At 45.4% G+C, this 18,952-nt stretch overlaps 2 protein-coding genes across 3 annotated transcripts in view; one reads left to right on the plus strand and one right to left on the minus strand.

The window, feature by feature from the left end:
- The window catches only part of LOC137075072 (zinc finger protein 154-like), a 53,479-nt gene that overhangs the window by 15,986 nt on the left and 18,541 nt on the right, over positions 1-18,952 (minus strand). The window lies entirely within an intron of this gene.
- On the plus strand, positions 6,992-10,494 carry LOC137075954 (uncharacterized). Of its 2 annotated transcripts, XM_067444903.1 has the most exons (4): positions 6,998-7,086; positions 8,549-8,719; positions 8,845-8,980; positions 9,898-10,494. In XM_067444903.1, exons 1-4 carry the CDS (start codon positions 7,018-7,020, stop codon positions 10,125-10,127), a joined length of 606 nt encoding a protein of 201 aa, XP_067301004.1. In that variant the 5' UTR covers positions 6,998-7,017; the 3' UTR covers positions 10,128-10,494. The 2 variants fall into 2 exon arrangements, 1 of the variants encoding a protein (XP_067301004.1); XR_010905126.1 differs by lacking the exon at positions 8,845-8,980 and having other exon boundaries at positions 6,992-7,086.

The raw sequence follows: 18,952 nt of genomic DNA on the forward strand, positions 1-18,952 counted from the left end.
TGTCTATATCTGTCTATGCCTCTTTATCTGTCTGTCTGTGTCTGTGCCTCTTTATCTGTCTGTGCCTCTTTATCTCTCTGTCTCTGTCTGTGCCTCTTTATCTGTCTGTCTGTGTCTGTGCCTCTTTATCTGTCTGTGCCTCTTTATCTGTCTATATCTGTCTGTGCCTCTATATATGTCTGTGCCTCTATATATGTCTGTGCCTCTATATATGTCTGTGCCTCTATATATGTCTGTGCCTCTTTATCTGTCTGTCTATTAATTTCTTATATTTGGTTTTGACATGGGAAAGTCTTACACACTGTTTCCAGTGTAATGTGCATTGTGGGGTCCTTTAGTTTTAGGAAAGCCATTCAAACCCTTTGGTACACACACTTCACAGGTTTGGCATGGTGGGGACCTTGTCTAATAAGTAAAGACTTGTAACTATTTTTTATATAACTTTATTACAGCCTCCATGCAAGGATGATGACAACATGACAGCCATAGAGAACTGCTCTGAGGATTCTGTAACTACTGCAAGCACTTCACGAATCACAGTTGAGGTATGTGTATTTATTATCTCTGTGCCTCTTTATCTGTCTGTGCCTCTTTATCTGTCTGTGCCTCTTTATCTGTCTGTCTGTGTCTGTGCCTCTATATCTGTCTGTGCCTCTTTATCTGTCTGTGCCTCTATATCTGTCTGTGCCTCTATATCTGTCTGTGCCTCTTTATCTGTCTGTCTGTGTCTGTGCCTCTTTATCTGTCTGTGCCTCTTTATCTGTCTGTCTGTGTCTGTGCCTCTTTATCTGTCTGTGCCTCTTTATCTGTCTATATCTGTCTGTGCCTCTTTATCTGTCTGTCTGTGTCTGTGCCTCTTTATCTGTCTGTGCCTCTTTATCTCTCTGTCTCTGTCTGTGCCTCTTTATCTGTCTGTCTGTGTCTGTGCCTCTTTATCTGTCTGTGCCTCTTTATCTGTCTATATCTGTCTATGCCTCTTTATCTGTCTGTCTGTGTCTGTGCCTCTTTATCTGTCTGTGCCTCTTTATCTCTCTGTCTCTGTCTGTGCCTCTTTATCTGTCTGTCTGTGTCTGTGCCTCTTTATCTGTCTGTGCCTCTTTATCTGTCTATATCTGTCTGTGCCTCTATATATGTCTGTGCCTCTATATATGTCTGTGCCTCTATATATGTCTGTGCCTCTTTATCTGTCTGTCTATTAATTTCTTATATTTGGTTTTGACATGGGAAAGTCTTACACACTGTTTCCAGTGTAATGTGCATTGTGGGGTCCTTTAGTTTTAGGAAAGCCATTCAAACCCTTTGGTACACACACTTCACAGGTTTGGCATGGTGGGGACCTTGTCTAATAAGTAAAGACTTGTAACTATTTTTTATATAACTTTATTACAGCCTCCATGCAAGGATGATGACAACATGACAGCCATAGAGAACTGCTCTGAGGATTCTGTAACTACTGCAAGCACTTCACGAATCACAGTTGAGGTATGTGTATTTATTATCTCTGTGCCTCTTTATCTGTCTGTGCCTCTTTATCTGTCTGTGCCTCTTTATCTGTCTGTCTGTGTCTGTGCCTCTATATCTGTCTGTGCCTCTTTATCTGTCTGTGCCTCTATATCTGTCTGTGCCTCTATATCTGTCTGTGCCTCTTTATCTGTCTGTCTGTGTCTGTGCCTCTTTATCTGTCTGTGCCTCTTTATCTGTCTGTCTGTGTCTGTGCCTCTTTATCTGTCTGTGCCTCTTTATCTGTCTATATCTGTCTGTGCCTCTTTATCTGTCTGTCTGTGTCTGTGCCTCTTTATCTGTCTGTGCCTCTTTATCTCTCTGTCTCTGTCTGTGCCTCTTTATCTGTCTGTCTGTGTCTGTGCCTCTTTATCTGTCTGTGCCTCTTTATCTGTCTATATCTGTCTATGCCTCTTTATCTGTCTGTCTGTGTCTGTGCCTCTTTATCTGTCTGTGCCTCTTTATCTCTCTGTCTCTGTCTGTGCCTCTTTATCTGTCTGTCTGTGTCTGTGCCTCTTTATCTGTCTGTGCCTCTTTATCTGTCTATATCTGTCTGTGCCTCTATATATGTCTGTGCCTCTATATATGTCTGTGCCTCTATATATGTCTGTGCCTCTATATATGTCTGTGCCTCTTTATCTGTCTGTCTATTAATTTCTTATATTTGGTTTTGACATGGGAAAGTCTTACACACTGTTTCCAGTGTAATGTGCATTGTGGGGTCCTTTAGTTTTAGGAAAGCCATTCAAACCCTTTGGTACACACACTTCACAGGTTTGGCATGGTGGGGACCTTGTCTAATAAGTAAAGACTTGTAACTATTTTTTATATAACTTTATTACAGCCTCCATGCAAGGATGATGACAACATGACAGCCATAGAGAACTGCTCTGAGGATTCTGTAACTACTGCAAGCACTTCACGAATCACAGTTGAGGTATGTGTATTTATTATCTCTGTGCCTCTTTATCTGTCTGTGCCTCTTTATCTGTCTGTGCCTCTTTATCTGTCTGTCTGTGTCTGTGCCTCTATATCTGTCTGTGCCTCTTTATCTGTCTGTGCCTCTATATCTGTCTGTGCCTCTATATCTGTCTGTGCCTCTTTATCTGTCTGTCTGTGTCTGTGCCTCTTTATCTGTCTGTGCCTCTTTATCTGTCTGTCTGTGTCTGTGCCTCTTTATCTGTCTGTGCCTCTTTATCTGTCTATATCTGTCTGTGCCTCTTTATCTGTCTGTCTGTGTCTGTGCCTCTTTATCTGTCTGTGCCTCTTTATCTCTCTGTCTCTGTCTGTGCCTCTTTATCTGTCTGTCTGTGTCTGTGCCTCTTTATCTGTCTGTGCCTCTTTATCTGTCTATATCTGTCTATGCCTCTTTATCTGTCTGTCTGTGTCTGTGCCTCTTTATCTGTCTGTGCCTCTTTATCTCTCTGTCTCTGTCTGTGCCTCTTTATCTGTCTGTCTGTGTCTGTGCCTCTTTATCTGTCTGTGCCTCTTTATCTGTCTATATCTGTCTGTGCCTCTATATATGTCTGTGCCTCTATATATGTCTGTGCCTCTATATATGTCTGTGCCTCTATATATGTCTGTGCCTCTTTATCTGTCTGTCTATTAATTTCTTATATTTGGTTTTGACATGGGAAAGTCTTACACACTGTTTCCAGTGTAATGTGCATTGTGGGGTCCTTTAGTTTTAGGAAAGCCATTCAAACCCTTTGGTACACACACTTCACAGGTTTGGCATGGTGGGGACCTTGTCTAATAAGTAAAGACTTGTAACTATTTTTTATATAACTTTATTACAGCCTCCATGCAAGGATGATGACAACATGACAGCCATAGAGAACTGCTCTGAGGATTCTGTAACTACTGCAAGCACTTCACGAATCACAGTTGAGGTATGTGTATTTATTATCTCTGTGCCTCTTTATCTGTCTGTGCCTCTTTATCTGTCTGTGCCTCTTTATCTGTCTGTCTGTGTCTGTGCCTCTATATCTGTCTGTGCCTCTTTATCTGTCTGTGCCTCTATATCTGTCTGTGCCTCTATATCTGTCTGTGCCTCTTTATCTGTCTGTCTGTGTCTGTGCCTCTTTATCTGTCTGTGCCTCTTTATCTGTCTGTCTGTGTCTGTGCCTCTTTATCTGTCTGTGCCTCTTTATCTGTCTATATCTGTCTGTGCCTCTTTATCTGTCTGTCTGTGTCTGTGCCTCTTTATCTGTCTGTGCCTCTTTATCTCTCTGTCTCTGTCTGTGCCTCTTTATCTGTCTGTCTGTGTCTGTGCCTCTTTATCTGTCTGTGCCTCTTTATCTGTCTATATCTGTCTATGCCTCTTTATCTGTCTGTCTGTGTCTGTGCCTCTTTATCTGTCTGTGCCTCTTTATCTCTCTGTCTCTGTCTGTGCCTCTTTATCTGTCTGTCTGTGTCTGTGCCTCTTTATCTGTCTGTGCCTCTTTATCTGTCTATATCTGTCTGTGCCTCTATATATGTCTGTGCCTCTATATATGTCTGTGCCTCTATATATGTCTGTGCCTCTTTATCTGTCTGTCTATTAATTTCTTATATTTGGTTTTGACATGGGAAAGTCTTACACACTGTTTCCAGTGTAATGTGCATTGTGGGGTCCTTTAGTTTTAGGAAAGCCATTCAAACCCTTTGGTACACACACTTCACAGGTTTGGCATGGTGGGGACCTTGTCTAATAAGTAAAGACTTGTAACTATTTTTTATATAACTTTATTACAGCCTCCATGCAAGGATGATGACAACATGACAGCCATAGAGAACTGCTCTGAGGATTCTGTAACTACTGCAAGCACTTCACGAATCACAGTTGAGGTATGTGTATTTATTATCTCTGTGCCTCTTTATCTGTCTGTGCCTCTTTATCTGTCTGTCTGTGTCTGTGCCTCTATATCTGTCTGTGCCTCTTTATCTGTCTGTGCCTCTATATCTGTCTGTGCCTCTATATCTGTCTGTGCCTCTATATCTGTCTGTGCCTCTTTATCTGTCTGTCTGTGTCTGTGCCTCTTTATCTGTCTGTGCCTCTTTATCTGTCTGTGCCTCTTTATCTGTCTGTCTGTGTCTGTGCCTCTTTATCTGTCTGTCTCTGTCTGTGCCTCTTTATCTCTCTGTCTCTGTCTGTGCCTCTTTATCTGTCTGTCTGTGTCTGTGCCTCTTTATCTGTCTGTCTGTGCCTCTTTATCTGTCTGTCTCTGTCTGTGCCTCTTTATCTCTCTGTCTCTGTCTGTGCCTCTTTATCTGTCTGTCTGTGTCTGTGCCTCTTTATCTGTCTGTGCCTCTTTATCTGTCTATATCTGTCTGTGCCTCTATATATGTCTGTGCCTCTATATATGTCTGTGCCTCTATATATGTCTGTGCCTCTATATATGTCTGTGCCTCTTTATCTGTCTGTGCCTCTTTATCTGTCTGTGCCTCTTTATCTGTCTGTCTATTAATTTCTTATATTTGGTTTTGACATGGGAAAGTCTTACACACTGTTTCCAGTGTAATGTGCATTGTGGGGTCCTTTAGTTTTAGGAAAGCCATTCAAACCCTTTGGTACACACACTTCACAGGTTTGGCATGGTGGGGACCTTGTCTAATAAGTAAAGACTTGTAACTATTTTTTATATAACTTTATTACAGCCTCCATGCAAGGATGATGACAACATGACAGCCATAGAGAACTGCTCTGAGGATTCTGTAACTACTGCAAGCACTTCACGAATCACAGTTGAGGTATGTGTATTTATTATCTCTGTGCCTCTTTATCCGTCTGTGCCTCTTTATCTGTCTGTGCCTCTATATCTGTCTGTGCCTCTATATCTGTCTGTGCCTCTTTATCTGTCTGTGCCTCTATATCTGTCTGTGCCTCTTTATCTGTCTGTGCCTCTATATCTGTCTGTGCCTCTTTATCTGTCTGTGCCTCTTTATCTGTCTGTCTGTGTCTGTGCCTCTTTATCTGTCTGTGCCTCTTTACCTGTCTGTGCCTCTTTATCTGTCTGTGCCTCTTTATCTGTCTGTCTGTGTCTGTGCCTCTTTATCTGTCTGTGCCTCTTTATCTGTCTGTCTATTAATTTCTTATATTTGGTTTTGACATGGGAAAGTCTTACACACTGTTTCCAGTGTAATGTGCATTGTGGGGTCCTTTAGTTTTAGGAAAGCCATTCAAGCCCTTTGGTACACACACTTCACAGGTTTGGCATGGTGGGGACCTTGTCTAATAAGTAAAGACTTGTAACTATTTTTTATATAACTTTATTACAGCCTCCATGCAAGGATGATGACAACATGACAGCCATAGAGAACTGCTCTGAGGATTCTGTAACTACTGCAAGCACTTCACGAATCACAGTTGAGGTATGTGTATTTATTATCTGTCTGTGCCTCTTTATCCGTCTGTGCCTCTTTATCTGTCTGTGCCTCTATATCTGTCTGTGCCTCTATATCTGTCTGTGCCTCTATATCTGTCTGTGCCTCTTTATCTGTCTGTCTGTGTCTGTGCCTCTTTATCTGTCTGTGCCTCTTTATCTGTCTGTCTGTGTCTGTGCCTCTTTATCTGTCTGTGCCTCTTTATCTGTCTGTCTCTGTCTGTGCCTCTTTATCTGTCTGTCTGTGTCTGTGCCTCTTTATCTGTCTGTGCCTCTATATCTGTCTGTGCCTCTTTATCTGTCTGTGCCTCTTTATCTGTCTGTCTCTGTCTGTGCCTCTTTATCTGTCTGTACCTCTTTATCTGTCTGTCTGTGTCTGTGCCTCTTTATCTGTCTGTGCCTCTTTATCTGTCTGTCTCTGTCTGTGCCTCTTTATCTGTCTGTGCCTCTTTATCTGTCTGTCTGTGTCTGTGCCTCTTTATCTGTCTGTGCCTCTATATCTGTCTGTGCCTCTATATCTGTCTGTGCCTCTTTATCTGTCTGTGCCTCTTTATCTGTCTGTCTCTGTCTGTGCCTCTTTATCTGTCTGTCTCTGTCTGTGCGTCTTTATCTGTCTGTACCTCTTTATCTGTCTGTCTGTGTCTCTTTATCTGTCTGTGCCTCTATATCTGTGTGTGCCTCTTTATCTGTCTGTCTCTGTTTGTGCCTCTTTATCTGTCTGTGCCTCTTTATCTGTCTGTCTGTGTCTGTGCCTCTTTATCTGTCTGTGCCTCTTTATCTGTCTGTCTCTGTCTGTGCCTCTTTATCTGTCTGTGCCTCTTTATCTGTCTGTCTGTGTCTGTGCCTCTTTATCTGTCTGTGCCTCTATATCTGTCTGTGCCTCTATATCTGTCTGTGCCTCTTTATCTGTCTGTGCCTCTTTATCTGTCTGTCTATTAATTTCTTATATTTGGTTTTGACATGGGAAAGTCTTACACACTGTTTCCAGTGTAATGTGCATTGTGGGGTCCTTTAGTTTTAGGAAAGCCATTCAAACCCTTTGGTACACACACTTCACAGGTTTGGCATGGTGGGGACCTTGTCTAATAAGTAAAGACTTGTAACTATTTTTTATATAACTTTATTACAGCCTCCATGCAAGGATGATGACAACATGACAGCCATAGAGAACTGCTCTGAGGATTCTGTAACTACTGCAAGCACTTCACGATTCACAGCTGAGGTATGTGTATTTATTATCTGTCTGTGCCTCTTTATCTGTCTGTGCCTCTTTATCTGTCTGTCTGTGTCTGTGCCTCTTTATCTGTCTGTGCCTCTTTATCTGTCTGTCTCTGTCTGTGCCTCTTTATCTGTCTGTCTGTGTCTGTGCCTCTTTATCTGTCTGTGCCTCTTTATCTGTCTATGCCTCTTTATCTGTCTGTCTCTGTCTGTGCCTCTTTATCTGTCTGTGCCTCTTTATCTGTCTATATCTGTCTGTGCCTCTTTATCTGTCTGTCTGTGTCTGTGCCTCTTTATCTGTCTGTGCCTCTTTATCTGTCTGTGCCTCTTTATCTGTCTGTGCCTCTTTATCTGTCTGTGCCTCTTTATCTGTCTGTGCCTCTTTATCTGTCTGTGCCTCTTTTTCTGTCTGTGCCTCAGTGTCTCTGTCTGACAGAGATTTTCTTTTTTCCACTTCATTTTCATATTTTTATTTCTTTTTTGTTCTTAACAGCCTTTGGTTGATTACTCAGACAGCGACGATGGCGTTGTGTGTTCTAAAAATATGAATTCTTATAAAAAGTAATAAATTTTATTTACTTCCATTTGTTTTTATCTTCTCATACCGAAATTGCATTATTTTTAGCTGAATAATGTGAAGTACATTTAAAAGGACAAATAAAAGTATTTTGGACCACCTTAAAATATGTTTTCTAAATGCAAGTTGCTATTGTGAATAATTCAACAATTTCGTACATATGCGGTTTATTTTGATTGGTCTTAATTAAAATTCATCTAGTGACATGGGAATTCTCCAGTCGTTTATTGTGCATAAAATACAACACAGCTAAAAATCCAATTAATAACTAACTGTATAATTCTGATGTACAATCTACAATTGTCTAATACAATTTCACTGCAATATTAAGTTATAGTCAGAGGTGTATAATTTCTAATTTCACTAGAATAGTCTTAAGGTGCTTGGTTACTATATTGTTTGTTTTTAATATTGTTTGGTAATGGTTCACGACCTGTTTTGTTAAAGGGATAGTTCACCCAAAATTTTTAATTTTAATTAATTGCTCACCCTCATGTCGTTTCACACCCATAAGACATTCTTGGCCACAAGATATTTTTGGTGATATCCAAGTGCTTTCTTTCTCTCCATCTGGAGTTAGAATGACAGGCAAAAGTTCAGATTTCATCAACATTATTTCAGTCTGTTTTCTGAAGATGAATAAGGGTCTTATGGGTTTGGAACAACATGAGGATGAGTAATGTTAATGATAGAATTTTCATTTTTGAGGGAACTATCCCTTTAAATTGATAGACATGGATAGAGCGTTTAACAAATGTTGACTTAAAAGATACAGATTTTACACATTCATTTTAAAGTGTAAAAAAGGCAACAGTTCTTTTTCATTATATGAGAAACATACATTTTTTAGATCATTTAAAACTTGTCATTGTGATGTTTTTGTTTTTAGAGATCCGTGATTCGTGATGATTCGGATGATCTCTTTGAAAATTCCAGTGTAAACAGTGATGATGACCATACAGACATTCAAAATGACATCAGAAGGAATCGTGCACCATTTGCAATTAGTGAACAACATTCCGCTTGTACCACAACATCCAAAAGAGCGAAAAACACCAGAGTAAGTGTTAATTACTTGAATAGCTTGAACAGAACAGAACAGATCAGAACAGAACAGAACAGAATAGAATAGAGAATAGCCTATGATAGAGGATAAAATTAACTGAATGGTCATTGTCTTTCAAGGCTAGAGGAAAGATTGCTGAGTACTCAGATGGATCGAGTGAAGATGAGTTATCTGTCAGTGAGGAAGAGTACATTCCTGACACATCAGAGAGTTACACATCAGATAGTGGCATGAGCTTTACTGCTTCACCAAAAGGTAAAGAAGAAAAGTTACAGATTTTGCCAGTCCGGAGCAGTTCAGCTGTGAACAGAATCAAAAAGTTCAGTACTCAAAGCAGCAGTGATATTTTTATTTATGCTGAATAAAGTCGTAGTTTTTGTTCGAATCATTGATCGATTCACTGATTCATGACCGTTTGAATCTTTTTTTGAAGAACGCGGAAGAGAAGACGATGCTGAATAAAGTCGTAGTTTTTGTTATTTTTTGGACCCAAATGTATTTTGGATGCTTCAAGAGACTCTAATTAACCCACTGATGTCTCATATGGACTACTTTGATGATGTTTTTATTCCCTTTCTGGACATGGACAGTATAGTGTGCATACACTTGCATACGCTCTCAGACTAAATATAAAATATCTTAAACTGTGTGTGAAGATGAACGGAGGTCTTACGGGTGTGGAACGACATTAGGGAGAGGAGTTAATGACATTTCATTTTTGGGTGAACTAACCCTTTAACATGCATTTGTGGTCTCATGAATCTATTTGTTCCTGGTCATGACGTTTTGACTGAGCACAAATGATGTTTAACTTTATATATTTATTTTGAATTTTACGATAGCACACCGCTGATTTTGTAGCATACTTTGACTGAAATCTTTGCTTCCTTAATTTATTTCTTCTTATATAAGACTCTTATACTTTGTACTTATACCTTTTATAATGGATATTATTGTTCATTAAAACTGACATTAACAAAAATGTCGTGCTTTCCAGCATACACCCCGCCTACCAAGTAAGGGTACTATTGGCAGTGAAAACACAAGCCTGATCAGGGTTACCCAACCGTACTGTACTGAACTGTACCACTCAGTGAAATAAAACCACTGGTTGATGCATTGTTGATGCAAGTGCTTGTCATGAGTAAAATGCTAATGTGTTCCCCCCACAGGTTACGTTAAGAAGACGGACTGGAACAAACATGAGATACAGGCTGTGGAGAAGCATATGATGATGTTTATTAACAACCGCAAAATTCCAGGAAAGGCGGACTGCATGAGGTGTAAAGAGGCGGAACTTGCACTTAAAAATAGAGAGTGGTCAACACTTAAATTTTACATCAAAAATCTCCGCTCTAAACAGAAAAGATCTGACACATTAATTGGCACACTGGCAGATTAAATTGTTCATTGGTAGAAACAAGCTTTTATAGCTTTAAAACAAGCGTCCATAGTCACATGGTTATAACTAAATAGACCATCAGTTCCATATTATTGTATAATCCTTATCTGCTTCAAATGTATAATTTTTTTTCTTCTATAAACGCAGGCATGGTAGACTTTAATGCTAAAGTTACTTGAGAATGCAGTGTTGGTCATGAAGGGTTTTAGTAATTCATAATTTTTTTAAACTCGTATAGTGTTTACTGTGAACATCTTCATGAATGTTTTAAGCTAATGTTTCTTGACTTGGCTATGGTGACGTACTAATGTTATGAGTTTTGAAAATGTCATATACTGTATTACACATTTTTTTACTCAACCTTGAAAAGTACTAACAATGTTGTTTATACATATAAAACAAGCATCTACAAAATCAATTAAAGCATGGAGCAAATTAGAGCTCCTGTTTTGTCTAAAGTACTGCAGATTGTCTTTTGTGTGTGAGTTCGGGTGTTTGGTGTGTGAGTTCGGTCCCCACAGTGACCAAAGACGGGTGTTTGGTGTGTGAGTTTGGTCCCCACAGTGACTAAAGACTGGCGTTTGGTGTGTGAGTTCGGTCCCCACACTGACTAAAGACTGGTGTTTGGTGTGTGAGTTCAGTCCCCACAGTGACCAAAGACTGGCGTTTGGTGTGTGAGTTCAGTCCCCACAGTGACCAAAGACGGGTGTTTGGTGTGTGAGTTTGGTCCCCACAGTGACTAAAGACTGGCGTTTGGTGTGTGAGTTCAGTCCCCACAGTGACCAAAGACTGGCGTTTGGTGTGTGAGTTCAGTCCCCACACTGACTAAAGACTGGCGTTTGGTGTGTGAGTTTGGTCCCCACAGTGACTAAAGACTGGCGTTTGGTGTGTGAGTTCAGTCCCCACAGTGACCAAAGACTGGCGTTTGTTGTGTGAGTTCGGTCCCCACAGTGACCAAAGACGGGTGTTTGGTGTGTGAGTTCGGTCCCCACAGTGACCAAAGACTGGCGTTTGGTGTGTGAGTTCGGTCCCCACAGTGACCAAAGACGGGTGTTTGGTGTGTGAGTTCGGTCCCCACAGCGACCAAAGACTGGCGTTTGGTGTGTGAGTTCGGTCCCCACACTGACCAAAGACTGGCGTTTGGTGTGTGAGTTCAGTCCCCACAGTGACCAAAGACTGGCGTTTGGTGTGTGAGTTCAGTCCCCACAGTGACCAAAGACGGGTGTTTGGTGTGTGAGTTTGGTCCCCACAGTGACTAAAGACTGGCGTTTGGTGTGTGAGTTCAGTCCCCACAGTGACCAAAGACTGGCGTTTGGTGTGTGAGTTCAGTCCCCACACTGACTAAAGACTGGCGTTTGGTGTGTGAGTTTGGTCCCCACACTGACTAAAGACTGGCGTTTGGTGTGTGAGTTCAGTCCCCACAGTGACCAAAGACTGGCGTTTGTTGTGTGAGTTCGGTCCCCACAGTGACCAAAGACGGGTGTTTGGTGTGTGAGTTCGGTCCCCACAGTGACCAAAGACTGGCGTTTGGTGTGTGAGTTCGGTCCCCACAGTGACCAAAGACGGGTGTTTGGTGTGTGAGTTCGGTCCCCACAGCGACCAAAGACTGGCGTTTGGTGTGTGAGTTCGGTCCCCACACTGACCAAAGACTGGCGTTTGGTGTGTGAGTTCAGTCCCCACAGTGACCAAAGACTGGCGTTTGGTGTGTGAGTTCAGTCCCCACAGTGACCAAAGACGGGTGTTTGGTGTGTGAGTTTGGTCCCCACAGTGACTAAAGACTGGCGTTTGGTGTGTGAGTTCAGTCCCCACAGTGACCAAAGACTGGCGTTTGGTGTGTGAGTTCAGTCCCCACAGTGACCAAAGACTGGCGTTTGGTGTGTGAGTTCAGTCCCCACAGTGACCAAAGACTGGCGTTTGGTGTGAGTTCAGTCCCCACAGTGACCAAAGACTGGCGTTTGGTGTGTGAGTTCAGTCCCCACAGTGACCAAAGACTGGCGTTTGGTGTGTGAGTTCGGTCCCCACAGTGACCAAAGACTGGCGTTTGGTGTGTGAGTTCAGTCCCCACAGTGACCAAAGACGGGTGTTTGGTGTGTGAGTTCAGTCCCCACAGTGACCAAAGACGGGTGTTTGGTGTGTGAGTTCGGTCCCCACACTGACTAAAGACGGGCGTTTGGTGTGTGAGTTCGGTCCCCACACTGACTAAAGACTGGCATTTGGTGTGTGAGTTCGGTCCCCACACTGACTAAAGACTGGTGTTTGGTGTGTGAGTTCGGTCCCCACACTGACTAAAGACTAGCGTTTGGTGTGTGAGTTTGGTCCCCACAGTGACCAAAGACTGGTGTTTGGTGTGTGAGTTCGGTCCCCACACTGACTAAAGACTGGCGTTTGGTGTGTGAGTTTGGTCCCCACAGTGACCAAAGACGGGTGTTTGGTGTGTGAGTTCGGTCCCCACACTGACTAAAGACTGGTGTTTGGTGTGTGAGTTCAGTCCCCACACTGACTAAAGACTGGTGTTTGGTGTGTGAGTTCGGTCCCCACAGTGACCAAAGACGGGTGTTTGGTGTGTGAGTTCGGTCCCCACAGTGACCAAAGACGGGTGTTTGGTGTGTGAGTTCGGTCCCCACACTGACTAAAGACTGGTGTTTGGTGTGTGAGTTCGGTTCCCACAGTGACTAAAGACTGGCGTTTGGTGTGTGAGTTCGGTCCCCACACTGACTAAAGACTGGCGTTTGGTGTGTGAGTTCGGTCCCCACACTGACTAAAGACTGGCGTTTCGTGTGTGAGTTCGGTCCCCACACTGACTAAAGACTGGCGTTTGGTGTGTGAGTTCGGTCCCCACACTGACTAAAGACTGGCGTTTGGTGTGTGAGTTCGGTCCCCACACTGACTAAAGACTGGCGTTTGGTGTGTGAGTTCGGTCCCCACAGTGACCAAAGACTGGCGTTTGGTGTGTGAGTTCGGTCCCCACACTGACTAAAGACTGGCGTTTGGTGTGTGAGTTCAGTCCCCACAGTGACTAAAGACTGGCGTTTGGTGTGTGAGTTCGGTCCCCACACTGAATAAAGACTGGCGTTTGGTGTGTGAGTTTGGTCCCCACACTGACTAAAGACTGGCGTTTGGTGTGTGAGTTCGGTCCCCACAGTGACTAAAGACTGGCGTTTGGTGTGTGAGTTCGGTCCCCACACTGAATAAAGACTGGCGTTTGGTGTGTGAGTTCGGTCCCCACAGTGACCAAAGACTGGCGTTTGGTGTGTGAGTTCGGTCCCCACACTGACTAAAGACTGGCGTTTGGTGTGTGAGTTCAGTCCCCACACTGACTAAAGACTGGCGTTTGGTGTGTGAGTTCGGTCCCCACACTGACTAAAGACTGGCGTTTGGTGTGTGAGTTCGGTCCCCACACTGACTAAAGACTGGCGTTTGGTGTATGAGTTCAGTCCCCACAGTGACCAAAGACGGGTGTTTGGTGTGTGAGTTCGGTCCCCACACTGACTAAAGACTGGTGTTTGGTGTGTGAGTTCAGTCCCCACACTGACTAAAGACTGGTGTTTGGTGTGTGAGTTCGGTCCCCACAGTGACCAAAGACGGGTGTTTGGTGTGTGAGTTCGGTCCCCACAGTGACCAAAGACGGGTGTTTGGTGTGTGAGTTCGGTCCCCACACTGACTAAAGACTGGTGTTTGGTGTGTGAGTTCGGTTCCCACAGTGACTAAAGACTGGCGTTTGGTGTGTGAGTTCGGTCCCCACACTGACTAAAGACTGGCGTTTGGTGTGTGAGTTCGGTCCCCACACTGACTAAAGACTGGCGTTTCGTGTGTGAGTTCGGTCCCCACACTGACTAAAGACTGGCGTTTGGTGTGTGAGTTCGGTCCCCACACTGACTAAAGACTGGCGTTTGGTGTGTGAGTTCGGTCCCCACACTGACTAAAGACTGGCGTTTGGTGTGTGAGTTCGGTCCCCACAGTGACCAAAGACTGGCGTTTGGTGTGTGAGTTCGGTCCCCACACTGACTAAAGACTGGCGTTTGGTGTGTGAGTTCAGTCCCCACAGTGACTAAAGACTGGCGTTTGGTGTGTGAGTTCGGTCCCCACACTGAATAAAGACTGGCGTTTGGTGTGTGAGTTTGGTCCCCACACTGACTAAAGACTGGCGTTTGGTGTGTGAGTTCGGTCCCCACAGTGACTAAAGACTGGCGTTTGGTGTGTGAGTTCGGTCCCCACACTGAATAAAGACTGGCGTTTGGTGTGTGAGTTCGGTCCCCACAGTGACCAAAGACTGGCGTTTGGTGTGTGAGTTCGGTCCCCACACTGACTAAAGACTGGCGTTTGGTGTGTGAGTTCAGTCCCCACACTGACTAAAGACTGGCGTTTGGTGTGTGAGTTCGGTCCCCACACTGACTAAAGACTGGCGTTTGGTGTGTGAGTTCGGTCCCCACACTGACTAAAGACTGGCGTTTGGTGTATGAGTTCAGTCCCCACAGTGACTAAAGACTGGCGTTTGGTGTGTGAGTTCGGTCCCCACACTGAATAAAGACTGGTGTTTGGTGTGTGAGTTTGGTCCCCAAAATGACCAAAGACTGGCGTTTGGTGTGTGAGTTCAGTCCCCACAGTGACCAAAGACGGGTGTTTGGTGTGTGAGTTCGGTCCCCACAGTGACCAAAGACGGGTGTTTGGTGTGTGAGTTCGGTCCCCACACTGACTAAAGACTGGCGTTTGGTGTGTGAGTTCAGTCCCCACAGTGACTAAAGACTGGCGTTTGGTGTGTGAGTTCGGTCCCCACACTGAATAAAGACTGGCGTTTGGTGTGTGAGTTTGGTCCCCACACTGACTAAAGACTGGCGTTTGGTGTGTGAGTTCGGTCCCCACAGTGACTAAAGACTGGCGTTTGGTGTGTGAGTTCGGTCCCCACACTGAATAAAGACTGGCGTTTGGTGTGTGAGTTCGGTCCCCACAGTGACCAAAGACTGGCGTTTGGTGTGTGAGTTCGGTCCCCACACTGACTAAAGACTGGCGTTTGGTGTGTGAGTTCAGTCCCCACACTGACTAAAGACTGGCGTTTGGTGTGTGAGTTCGGTCCCCACACTGACTAAAGACTGGCGTTTGGTGTGTGAGTTCGGTCCCCACACTGACTAAAGACTGGCGTTTGGTGTATGAGTTCAGTCCCCACAGTGACCAAAGACGGGTGTTTGGTGTGTGAGTTCGGTCCCCACACTGACTAAAGACTGGTGTTTGGTGTGTGAGTTCAGTCCCCACACTGACTAAAGACTGGTGTTTGGTGTGTGAGTTCGGTCCCCACAGTGACCAAAGACGGGTGTTTGGTGTGTGAGTTCGGTCCCCACAGTGACCAAAGACGGGTGTTTGGTGTGTGAGTTCGGTCCCCACACTGACTAAAGACTGGTGTTTGGTGTGTGAGTTCGGTTCCCACAGTGACTAAAGACTGGCGTTTGGTGTGTGAGTTCGGTCCCCACACTGACTAAAGACTGGCGTTTGGTGTGTGAGTTCGGTCCCCACACTGACTAAAGACTGGCGTTTCGTGTGTGAGTTCGGTCCCCACACTGACTAAAGACTGGCGTTTGGTGTGTGAGTTCGGTCCCCACACTGACTAAAGACTGGCGTTTGGTGTGTGAGTTCGGTCCCCACACTGACTAAAGACTGGCGTTTGGTGTGTGAGTTCGGTCCCCACAGTGACCAAAGACTGGCGTTTGGTGTGTGAGTTCGGTCCCCACACTGACTAAAGACTGGCGTTTGGTGTGTGAGTTCAGTCCCCACAGTGACTAAAGACTGGCGTTTGGTGTGTGAGTTCGGTCCCCACACTGAATAAAGACTGGCGTTTGGTGTGTGAGTTTGGTCCCCACACTGACTAAAGACTGGCGTTTGGTGTGTGAGTTCGGTCCCCACAGTGACTAAAGACTGGCGTTTGGTGTGTGAGTTCGGTCCCCACACTGAATAAAGACTGGCGTTTGGTGTGTGAGTTCGGTCCCCACAGTGACCAAAGACTGGCGTTTGGTGTGTGAGTTCGGTCCCCACACTGACTAAAGACTGGCGTTTGGTGTGTGAGTTCAGTCCCCACACTGACTAAAGACTGGCGTTTGGTGTGTGAGTTCGGTCCCCACACTGACTAAAGACTGGCGTTTGGTGTGTGAGTTCGGTCCCCACACTGACTAAAGACTGGCGTTTGGTGTATGAGTTCAGTCCCCACAGTGACTAAAGACTGGCGTTTGGTGTGTGAGTTCGGTCCCCACACTGAATAAAGACTGGTGTTTGGTGTGTGAGTTTGGTCCCCAAAATGACCAAAGACTGGCGTTTGGTGTGTGAGTTCAGTCCCCACAGTGACCAAAGACGGGTGTTTGGTGTGTGAGTTCGGTCCCCACAGTGACCAAAGACGGGTGTTTGGTGTGTGAGTTCGGTCCCCACACTGACTAAAGACTGGCGTTTGGTGTGTGAGTTCGGTCCCCACACTGACTAAAGACTGGCGTTTGGTGTATGAGTTCAGTCCCCACAGTGACTAAAGACTGGCGTTTGGTGTGTGAGTTCGGTCCCCACACTGAATAAAGACTGGTGTTTGGTGTGTGAGTTTGGTCCCCAAAATGACCAAAGACTGGCGTTTGGTGTGTGAGTTCAGTCCCCACAGTGACCAAAGACGGGTGTTTGGTGTGTGAGTTCGGTCCCCACAGTGACCAAAGACGGGTGTTTGGTGTGTGAGTTCGGTCCCCACACTGACTAAAGACTGGCGTTTGGTGTGTGAGTTCGGTCCCCACAGTGACTAAAGACTGGCGTTTGGTGTGTGAGTTTGGTCCCCACAGTGACCAAAGACTGGCGTTTGGTGTGTGAGTTTGGTCCCCACAGTGACCAAAGACTGGTGTTTGGTGTGTGAGTTCGGTCCCCACAGTGACCAAAGACGGGTGTTTGGTGTGTGAGTTCGGTCCCCACAGTGACCAAAGACGGGTATTTGGTGTGTGAGTTTGGTCCCCACAGTGACTAAAGACTGGTGTTTGGTGTGTGAGTTTAGTCCCCACAGTGACCAAAGACGGGTGTTTGGTGTGTGAGTTTAGTCCCCACAGTGACCAAAGACGGGTGTTTGGTGTGTGAGTTCAGTCCCCACAGTGACCAAAGACGGGTGTTTGGTTTGTGAGTTCAGTCCCCACAGTGACCAAAGACGGGTGTTTGGTGTGTGAGTTTAGTCCCCACAGTGACCAAAGACGGGTGTTTGGTGTGTGAGTTTAGTCCCCACAGTGACTAAAGACTGGTGTTTGGTGTGTGTTTAGTCCCCACAGTGACCAAAGACGGGTGTTTGGTGTGTGAGTTTAGTCCCCACAGTGACTAAAGACTGGCGTTTGGTGTGTGAGTTTAGTCCCCACAGTGACCAAAGACTGGTGTTTGGTGTGTGTTTAGTCCCCACAGTGACCAAAGACGGGTGTTTGGTGTGTGAGTTTAGTCCCCACAGTGACCAAAGACTGGCGTTTGGTGTGTGAGTTCGGTCCCCACAGTGACCAAAGACGGGTGTTTGGTGTGTGAGTTTAGTCCCCACAGTGACCAAAGACGGGTGTTTGGTGTGTGAGTTTAGTCCCCACACTGACTAAAGACTGGTGTTTGGTGTGTGAGTTCGGTCCCCACAGTGACCAAAGGCGGGTGTTTGGTGTGTGAGTTCGGTCCCCACAGTGACTAAAGACTGGCGTTTGGTGTGTGAGTTCGGTCCCCACACTGACTAAAGACTGGCGTGTGGTGTGTGAGTTCGGTCCCCACACTGACTAAAGACTGGTGTTTGGTGTGTGAGTTCGGTCCCCACACTGACTAAAGACGGGTGTTTGGTGTGTGAGTTCGGTCCCCACACTGACTAAAGACGGGTGTTTGGTGTGTGAGTTCGGTCCCCACACTGACTAAAGACTGGTGTTTGGTGTGTGAGTTCGGTCCCCACACTGACCAAAGACTGGTGTTTGGTGTGTGAGTTCGGTCCCCACACTGACTAAAGACGGGTGTTTGGTGTGTGAGTTCGGTCCCCACACTGACTAAAGACTGGCGTTTGGTGTGTGAGTTCGGTCCCCACACTGACTAAAGACTGGCGTTTCGTGTGTGAGTTCGGTCCCCACACTGACTAAAGACTGGCGTTTGGTGTGTGAGTTCGGTCCCCACACTGACTAAAGACTGGCGTTTGGTGTGTGAGTTCGGTCCCCACACTGACTAAAGACTGGCGTTTGGTGTGTGAGTTCGGTCCCCACAGTGACCAAAGACTGGCGTTTGGTGTGTGAGTTCGGTCCCCACACTGACTAAAGACTGGCGTTTGGTGTGTGAGTTCAGTCCCCACAGTGACTAAAGACTGGCGTTTGGTGTGTGAGTTCGGTCCCCACACTGAATAAAGACTGGCGTTTGGTGTGTGAGTTTGGTCCCCACACTGACTAAAGACTGGCGTTTGGTGTGTGAGTTCGGTCCCCACAGTGACTAAAGACTGGCGTTTGGTGTGTGAGTTCGGTCCCCACACTGAATAAAGACTGGCGTTTGGTGTGTGAGTTCGGTCCCCACAGTGACCAAAGACTGGCGTTTGGTGTGTGAGTTCGGTCCCCACACTGACTAAAGACTGGCGTTTGGTGTGTGAGTTCAGTCCCCACACTGACTAAAGACTGGCGTTTGGTGTGTGAGTTCGGTCCCCACACTGACTAAAGACTGGCGTTTGGTGTGTGAGTTCGGTCCCCACACTGACTAAAGACTGGCGTTTGGTGTATGAGTTCAGTCCCCACAGTGACTAAAGACTGGCGTTTGGTGTGTGAGTTCGGTCCCCACACTGAATAAAGACTGGTGTTTGGTGTGTGAGTTTGGTCCCCAAAATGACCAAAGAC

Source organism: Pseudorasbora parva, chromosome 5 (genome assembly GCF_024679245.1).
Source record: "Pseudorasbora parva isolate DD20220531a chromosome 5, ASM2467924v1, whole genome shotgun sequence".
In the NCBI taxonomy this organism is placed as follows: domain Eukaryota; kingdom Metazoa; phylum Chordata; class Actinopteri; order Cypriniformes; family Gobionidae; genus Pseudorasbora; species Pseudorasbora parva.